The sequence below is a fragment of the Fulmarus glacialis genome, unplaced genomic scaffold (genome assembly GCF_000690835.1).
Source record: "Fulmarus glacialis isolate BGI_N327 unplaced genomic scaffold, ASM69083v1 scaffold3703, whole genome shotgun sequence".
Lineage (NCBI taxonomy): Eukaryota > Metazoa > Chordata > Aves > Procellariiformes > Procellariidae > Fulmarus > Fulmarus glacialis.
The window spans coordinates 5,341-14,347 of record NW_009200875.1 but is presented as its reverse complement, the minus strand read 5'-3'; the positions used below and the strand labels follow the sequence as shown (position 1 = coordinate 14,347).

Genomic DNA, 9,007 nt, shown 5'->3' with positions numbered 1-9,007 from the left:
CTTTTCTGCTTTATTTCTATTTGGAATGGAGCATAATGGAAAAAAGCTTTCCAAGAAGTGATAAAAGGCCATGGCTTGGGTTCTTGGTCTTGCACATTAGTAGGTCTAAAGGCCTAAAATACTGCTGTGTTGCTAACCAGATATAGAGTATGGTTTTTCATACTGGTTTCTGGTGACCTGCAGTTAGGCTAATCTCATTCTTCTAGCCACTGAGAATCTTTTTGACAGCTAATGAGAATATTTTGGTTTTTTTCCAGGTTTTCATTTCAGTGCGGTTCTCCTCTCTGTGGCAAGGGCTGCCTTTTGAAGCAGCACATTCATTCTCCTCTTCAAGCACCATAAGTCTCATTTGCCAGCTTCAGAACCATGGCAACAGAAGAAAAGAAGCCAGATGCAGAATCCACCAAAACACAATCTACTCCTTCCTCCTCAACCAATCAGAGCAAGGTGTGTGCGGGGCTCCGAACAATATCCGTGTAAATACACATGGCAACTACCTGCATATTCAACAGGCAAACCAGAATTGGAGAATTGAATTCTAATATAGATTAAGAACTTCTCCAGATTTCTGCTTCTGCTGTTGTCTCGAGCTGAAAACGTGCTGAGGATTTTGTGGGAAAAGCGAATGGAGTACAGCCTCTTTTGTCATGCTAGGGTTTTCTTGATTTAGTGGAAATTCTTGCTAACGAAATACTTGTTGTCACTTCGAACATTAGAAAGGCAGGTTGGTTGTGCCTTGGAGTGCCTAGAGGTGCCTGGAGAATTGGTGACTATGATTGCAGTTGCAAAGTGGGGAGGCAGCCATTATTCAGATTCTTTGAAGCCTGCAGATGCTCAAAGGAGATGTTACTGTCTAAACATGAAGCCTTCGCAAAGGGTGAAAAGGGAAAAAAATATGGTATTTTAGGCATATGGAGGAATTGGCCTGTGATTTAATTCATCATAAGGATGAAAACTGCAAACACTTAAAAGCACTACACAGATCAGTACCAAGAATGTTATCTTGATCTACCAAGCACGTTACGGTTGGACTGTTGGATTATTCTCACCTGTTTGTTATTGGCTTGGATGAAATTCATACCAAGGATGAGTTGGTGTTGTGCATGCAACAGTAAGGCACTGCTGGCCCCAGACAGCAAGGGTGTTTGTTTTGTTTTGTTGTTTTTCGAATTTGGAGAGGGGGTGGGAAAATGTAGACGCTGGAATCTCTATTATGGTGAACATTCATGCAGTCTGTTACTGTGTACTGACCCAGTCTGACACAGAGCTTGTCACTGAGATACTAAATTTGGAATTTACTCAACTCATTCGTATATATTTTTCTTACAGCCTGCACCAGTAAAACCAAACTATGCTCTAAAGTTCACGTTAGCGGGACATACAAAGGCAGTCTCATCAGTAAAATTTAGTCCTAATGGAGAGTGGCTAGCCAGCTCCTGTAAGTATTGCTTTCTTTTTACCTCATCTAAAACATGCAAATGTGGGCCTTGGAGAACTGCCTGCCTTTAGTGTTGCCTTCATCAGATGGAAGAGGGATGTAGTGTCATGATTTTTCTTAAAAGGAGTAATATCAAAGCTGTCAGTCTTCGAGATAATCTGCTTTAAGCTTTTTAAGTCCTGTTACTTTGAACACTCGGATCTTCTATGCATTACCAAGTTGGAGAGTCCTCACCTGTTCAGCTTTCTTTACTGAGCAAATGGGCAAAAGCAAACACAGGATTCTTTTCCTGTGCAAAGAAAACCCTTGCGCTTTTCTGTATTGCTAAAGGCATAGCTTAAGTTTTTAAATTAAACTTTGGGTACAGTATCTGCAGGCAAAAGCTTAGCTCTGGGAAATAAGGAAGGTAGCTTTGCACTACTAGACTGGACTGTAGACTGTGGTATGGTGGACTGGCCATGTGCTTCTGTCCTGTGTGCCTGTGGTGTTTAATCAGTCTGAGCCTTTGATTACCCCAGTGAAATGTGCAGAAGGTTATTATAAATAGCGTTTCACTACTTGCTTTCTTAAGTGGTAGATCAAGTCCTCTTCCTGCAGCTTTGGTATTTCCTAAATTTTTTTTGGTAGTCAGTATTACTTGACAGCTTTGAAAATGTGTTTATAAGACCCTCAGTGGTTCACGGAGGATCCATGTATAAGGAAAGGGCAGTTGAAAATAACATTGTTGAATATGATGGTGAGGGCCACTCGAACATCTTCCGGACATGGGAATGACTTAGGTCTTTGGCTTAACTGCAAATAGCCTTAATAAGACCAGTGCAGTGTACCATATATAAATCATTTTTATGTTCAAGTGTCCTCATGAAAGTCCACCCCTCTCCCCAGTCCAGGTTTTCAAACCTCTACCTCTGGCAAATATCAACCTTTTTCTCTGGCGTGTTTTGCAAGTTAACATGGATAATAAGTTTGGGTTTTTGCAGGCATTAATTCAGTCCAGCTTGTGGGGTAATTTTTGTTGTTTTCGGGCAAAAGCGTTTCAGCATTCCTATGGAACGGTACTACTTTTACCACTGGCAATCTAAAACAAAAGTAGAAACCCAAGCTGTCATCAGAGAAGCTGAAGCGGCTGGAGAGACTGTGCATTCCAGGCAGTTTATGTAATCTCAGCTGCTGCAGCTTGGCGTGTAGGAAACTGTTCTTTACCAATTACATATTACCTTATACACTTAGGTCTGCTTGGGGAGGGAGAACTACCCTGTGTTTGCAGAGACGTAGTTAACATATTTCTTTCCACCTGGAATAGACAGCTGTATCTGTTAGTGCTGTTAATCTCTTAACTGGCACATTCTTTTCCAGCTGCTGACAAACTCATTAAAATTTGGGGAGCATACGATGGCAAGTTTGAAAAAACAATATCTGGTCATAAACTGGTAAGTATGAGGAGATTACTGTGCACTTGGATGTGAATTTACTTGTAAAGAATTTTGCTTTCTTTTTCTCATCCAGAAATTTCCATCCTTGGTTAGTCTGACTTGTGTAGAAGGTTTGTTCTTCAGTCTCGTTTTGGACTTCTTTGTTTATACAGTCCTGCGCAACAGCTTGGGACTGGAATTGCTGAAGTAATACCAGGTCAGGCTGGAAACATGGGTGAAGTGCAGGCTGGTAGTGGGGTACCTACGTGCACACTGCCTAGTCGTTTTCTTGAGTCCCTCCATTTCAGGAACACCAACCTCAGACATGGGGCAGTGCCTTCTTGCGTGAAAATCCCTGTAAACTCTAACACTGTGTCCTGTTCCATCTTTCCTTTGTATATAGAGCAGAATGGCTTGCCTTTTAAGGAGATTGAATTTTTCTTGTGGGTTTGCCTACATAAACACAACACTTACTCATTCTTCAAAGTTCTAAAGAAAACACAAACTCCCAAACCCTTTGGTTTTGTTTTCTGAAGTTTCTTACATGCTGAAGTTTCATAAGCAAAAATGAAGATTCACCAAAAGAAAAACCAGTAGAATCTTGTCCTTCTCCAGTCCTTAGGGACTCGGACTGTAAAGAGTAAGCCATTTGTCATGAAGAGAAGTCACTTATTCAGATTAGTTTATATAGCATGCTGTTTATGAATTCCAAGAAGTGGTGTTGGTGGCCACGGTAAGAGCTATGTGAACAAGCCATTGATGTTTTTGGAGTATATGGCTCGGCTTAAAATGAACAACTGTTAAAGGAGCTGTTAACCCAGTCAAATCAATGAATTCCCAACTCTCAATGCTGAATTTTCTTTCAAGCTTCAGCTGTGGATATAATATGCAGTCTGTGTTTTCCATTTTCCTGTGTCAGTGAACAAACAGAGCTGAGAAGAGGATTGTTTTCCTTTGTTTTAGGGTATCTCTGATGTTGCTTGGTCATCAGATTCCAACCTTCTTGTCTCTGCCTCCGATGATAAAACTCTCAAAATATGGGATGTAAGCTCGGTAAGGGCAGAAACTATTATTTACCTTCCTTCTCCCCAGCATTGGCATCTTAACTCATGTTCTTCTGAGGGACAGCCTTGATGTGCTATGATGAGAGAAGGTAGGGTTTTAAGCACTGGCTCGTCTTTGGGTAATACTCTTTCCTGCTTATAATGAGCTGCTGGTTGAATGGGCTGTGAGGATGAGTGAGTTATGCTCTCTGGTTTTGGAAAGAGGGGGATGCTTATGGGTGCCATGAGGAGCCTGGTTATCTTCTGAGAGCGCTTAAGCCTTTTTGAGGCTGCAACTGCTGGCTTCATTTCTGAAAGCAGCCTCTCAGGTGAAACCTTTTTGTAACTTCTTATCGTAGCTTCGCTTGTCTTTGCTTCTCTCCCCCTTTCTTTTCTGCTGGATAATTTGGTTGAGTTTTGATTAGGTATGTTAAACTGCTTGGTTCTCCTGGGTTGCCCAAAGGGCTTGCAGCTTGGCTGCAGGCATTAAAAATGTCTTTTTTTTTTCCCCTCCCGTTGTTTTGCTGTCATGGTTAGAGGTGGTTTCTTTGTGTGGTGCACAGTGATTAACCTTAATGCAGCTTATCTGAACGCATTTATAGCTATGAAGGATGCTGTATATTTAATTCTGCTAAATCTTATTTCAGGGTAAGTGCTTAAAGACATTGAAAGGGCACAGTAACTACGTTTTCTGCTGCAACTTCAACCCTCAGTCAAACCTCATCGTATCTGGATCAGTAAGTGTTTTTTTTTTTTCCCTTTGTGCGAAGCAAGTGCTGCACACCCCTGTCAGCCGACACTAAGGGGACAGACAGGTTCTTTTAGGGATCCTTGGCGGAATGACGACGGCACTAAATCGCAGTTACGATTAGAGCTTTATTTTCTTAACAGGATATTATGATTAGTGTAGCACAGAATTTATGATTAGAATGGCACAGGTTTTCTAAGAATAGAATCAATGTAGTACAATTTATAGGTAGCATAATACAGAATTTATAATACAACTTAACTTAATTTCTAATCACCTGCATCCTAACTTAACTTAAAGTATGACTTCTAATCACCTGGACACTCTGCAGATCGGGTCAGATCTTAATACATGGTTTTCTGTATCAATATAACAATCATAATCTAGACTTGAAAAATCATATAAAATAAAAGGAGTCATTCACTCAATCCTCGGAGGAAGCAGATGATGGTGGGGGCATCCCTGGCTACCAGGGGGTCATGGTCTCACTGTCCAGCGGCAATTCTGGTCCAGGTTCCCTGCTTAGGACTTGTAACTGCTTGGTTTTGTGGACAGTGCTCTGTGTGCCGTTACGCTTCCCTGTTCTGGGATGGGGTGATTGCCACCACCGGGTTGGCTGGGTGCCTGGGACCTTCAAGGCTGGCGAGGAAGGGAGTAACCGGCCTGGCGCCTAGAAATCTTGAGGCCGGTAGGGAGGGGAAGAAGAAATCTGTTTGGTTTGTCTACTTGGTTCACAGGACCTTCAGGGCCTGATGGTGGGGGAAAGTCACAGAGAATGGCTACTTGCCTTATAAAATGGTGTTAGTTATGCTAACTACATTACCAGGGGTTGGGAGCAGGAGGTACTGGTCACAACCCCTTAACATTTCAATTCTCTGTCTTCCTCCACAAACACAGCTTTTAGTCAGATGAACTGTGCAATGTCACTGCTGTCTTTGTTTGGGGACACAGTCAAACCCTTAACCCATCCTCAGCATGCAGGTTTCCTGCATGGAGAGGAAGAGTTCAGGGAGCTATGTTCCCAGTCTGTTATTTTTGCCCGGTGTGGTGCTTTTGTCCTAGGCTTTCTGATGCAGCTGCAGTGCAGTCAAGCTATAACACCTTGCATGCCTCAAATAGAGGCACCATAAACCACCTTGTGCATTTCTTCAATTTTCAGTTTGACGAAAGCGTGAGGATATGGGATGTGAAAACAGGGAAGTGCCTCAAGACGTTGCCTGCTCATTCTGACCCAGTTTCAGCTGTAAGTCCCTTCCAATAAATGAACACACTAACATGCTTATTTTGTTTAGCAGAGATCCTCTCCTGCCTCTGTTTGTAGAGGAATGGGTTTGTGCTCTAACTCTTATTATCAAGCCCTTACACAGTGTAGTGGATGGGCTGTGGTGGATTTGCCAGTGATCATTGCTCATTTCTGTAAGATCGATATGGATTTCAGTCTTGGGTGTTAATGTGGGGAGCAGTAAATAGTGGTGTGCCAGTCATGCCTGAGTCTCGCAGTCTGATGCTGGGGCACAGATTTGTGGTCACTTGGGGATCAGAGAACAGCCTGTATGTCTGTTGCTTTTGTCTTGTTCCAAGCTGTTACTGAAGTCCAGAGCAGGGTAGTTCCATAATACGCTCCATTTCAAATCTTATTCATTTAATAGGTAAAAGGAGCTTGGAATACAGCAGTATCCATTCAAATGAAGGAAAAACAGAAGGTGTTCAACTCTTAATATTTTTAAAATTAAGGAAACTGAAAAAAAAAATGTGAGCCTCAGATGTGCTAAACCATGGCTGTCGTAACATGATTGTTCTGCCTTGTGTAGAAGATACTTCACACTTACAAATATGTGTTAGTAGTAATTATTCTTTAAAATAGCAATATTTTGAGGTGTAGTTCACGGGAGTAAATTGACCTTAAAACATATATGTGGCTATGAGGTTAAATTCCATGCCCTTAAAATTATAAGGTAATATCCCCAGGTTTGATAGTACTATTTGAGCAGCTAATGCTGTCTGAACAGAGTATGTGTTCATGTGTTCTTCCTAGCTTCTGAAGAAACATGTATTCCAGTCCCTGATGCTTAAACTGCTGTAGTTAACATCCATCCCTCTTTATAATTATGCCAGACAAACTGGGGGGGAAAGAATTTTGATTTTAATCATGTTACCCATCTAAACTCGTGCCTATTGTTTGTTTGTCATGTTGACTTTCTGCTTCTATCCATATGAATTGCAGTGTCAGTAAAGGAAGATAAGTACTTTCAGTGGGGCTTAAAAATTTGATCTTTGTGAACATCAGTAAAGTTATTTTTCCCATTCTGTAATAATACAGGTGCATTTTAATCGTGATGGATCCCTGATAGTGTCAAGTAGCTATGATGGACTCTGGTAAGTGGTTATTTCTTGTCTGCGGCACTGTTCGAACCTTTTGCATTTAAAAAAAAGGACTTTTTAAAAAAAGCTTGTATTTGTAATGTTAAAATCAGAACAAAGACTTCAAAACCAATAGTAATAATTGTTGTTTGTTTTTAATAGTCGAATCTGGGATACAGCATCAGGCCAGTGCTTGAAAACACTGATTGGTAAGTAGGAATACTTCTTGTTTGTGCTCCATTCTTTGCTGTTAAGTTGTGACATAGATATTCTGCATCGTTACTGTGAACTGTGGCTTTCTTAAGCTCTATTTTACCGTCTCCCTACCATTCTGTTAGTACACTGTTGTCCTCCTATCTATTGCAGTAAGAGGACCTATCCTCTCACATGAATGGAAACTTGCTTAAGCTTTGAGTGTTATGTAGTATAGATGGACAAATGAGAGTTTTCCAAAGTTTTCTACCGTTCAGCTGTGTAGTGCTTGCTGTGCAGCAGTTCAAAGCTGTAACAACAGAGTTGTTTGTGCTGTTGGATGTGATGAAAACAGGTAGTCTGTGACTAACCAGCTGCCTGTTTTTATTGCAAGATGCATGGGGCATCTTGTGAACATGGCTAATAAAAGGAAACCACCTGTTGGGCATATGTTCCCTAGTCCTTTATATTCTTATAAACCGTTATATAGGCAAGTTACATGGCACTGCAAATCCGTGACGTGTATTCTAATGTAATGATTTCAAAAAAGTAGAGATATGGTCTTGCTCTGATATGTATAGATGCAAGGAAGGAAAGTTCAGTTACAAAGGGTTATTTAAAATGATTGTGAGAAAAATGCTTAATATCCTTAAGTTACTGAATGCAATCATCTTTCTTGCGCCTCTCTTTTTCTTGAAGTACCAAAGAATGATAAAACTGAAAGCTTGTTTCAGTGAAACAATTAACAACAAATTATTGTCAGAAGAAATTCTCTGTCAATGAGACAATACAACTGTGCATTATTTAATATTGCTTTTATTTTCACTGTAGATGATGATAACCCTCCTGTGTCTTTTGTGAAATTCTCCCCAAATGGCAAATACATACTAGCTGCAACTTTGGACAAGTAGGTATTAAAAAAAAACCCACAAAAGAAAAACAGGCTTTGAAGTGTTTGTGAGTATCAGATAAAACTTTATTTTGCTGCTGTTTAGCTATCATAGTAATGGTACTACACAAGTTCGTATATACTATCAAACTTAAAAAGCCTGCAAGGTGTTGTGCTTTGCTAATGGCACAGGCAGCACTTGGGTCTTTTTAGTGCTGCTTAGTGACTGCCACACTCATTCATTCCTTCTTGTACCTTTCAAAACCTCAGCATTTCCTTGCATTAATCCTATGATTCTTTTGTAACATCAAGAGACAGAAAATCTAGCCTATAAAAGGCTGCAGTATATAGATAACTTTGTGTGTAAGGCATAAAAGCAGTGCAGGTGGGCTGATTGTATTGAGAATTATTCACCTGGAGAATTTCCATGCAGCTACTAAGAAGGGATTAGCTGCTCTATCATCTCCATTCACAGACGGTAACGATGCTGTTGCTTTCGTGAGACCTTCCTTTGCTAGGTGGTGAAGTTGATGCCCTCCCTGTCTGAGCATCTTTGTACAAAAGATACCACAGGCTGTTGCCTGCCTTTTTCAACTAGTCTATGAAAAGCAGAGAAAACCCAGGTTAGGCTCCCTGGGGAAGAGAAAGGGGACTATCTTGCAAGCCCTGGCAGCAGCCTGGCTATCAGTACAGCTGGTCTGTATGTGGGCATGCATGGGGCTTGCTTAGTCTGTGGGAGAGCCTAGCGCTTGCCTGAAACAAGTGACTAGCTTCGTGTCCAAATTGTATTCAGTAGCGTGCTTATTCACTTGCTCTGCACTGGCTTAGGCTTGAACAGGTTGAGGATGCTGCAATCCAGTGTTTACTCCCCTGAAACACCCTGGTGCAGCACTGCAAGTTGAAAAATTAGGGCAATGTGTGTAT

At 41.1% G+C, this 9,007-nt stretch overlaps 1 protein-coding gene across 1 annotated transcript in view; it reads left to right on the top strand.

Annotated features, from left to right (window-relative positions):
- The first annotated feature begins 248 nt into the window (after positions 1 to 248).
- The window catches only part of WDR5 (WD repeat domain 5), a 12,928-nt gene continuing 4,169 nt past the window's right edge, over positions 249 to 9,007 (top strand). The window contains exons 1-9 of the mRNA XM_009573738.1: positions 249 to 447; positions 1,330 to 1,438; positions 2,795 to 2,868; positions 3,814 to 3,903; positions 4,541 to 4,630; positions 5,801 to 5,884; positions 6,962 to 7,017; positions 7,165 to 7,211; positions 8,026 to 8,101. Of these exons, the coding sequence (XP_009572033.1) occupies positions 367 to 447; positions 1,330 to 1,438; positions 2,795 to 2,868; positions 3,814 to 3,903; positions 4,541 to 4,630; positions 5,801 to 5,884; positions 6,962 to 7,017; positions 7,165 to 7,211; positions 8,026 to 8,101 (707 nt within the window). The 5' untranslated portion in view covers positions 249 to 366. The remainder of the gene's footprint in view (positions 448 to 1,329; positions 1,439 to 2,794; positions 2,869 to 3,813; positions 3,904 to 4,540; positions 4,631 to 5,800; positions 5,885 to 6,961; positions 7,018 to 7,164; positions 7,212 to 8,025; positions 8,102 to 9,007) is intronic.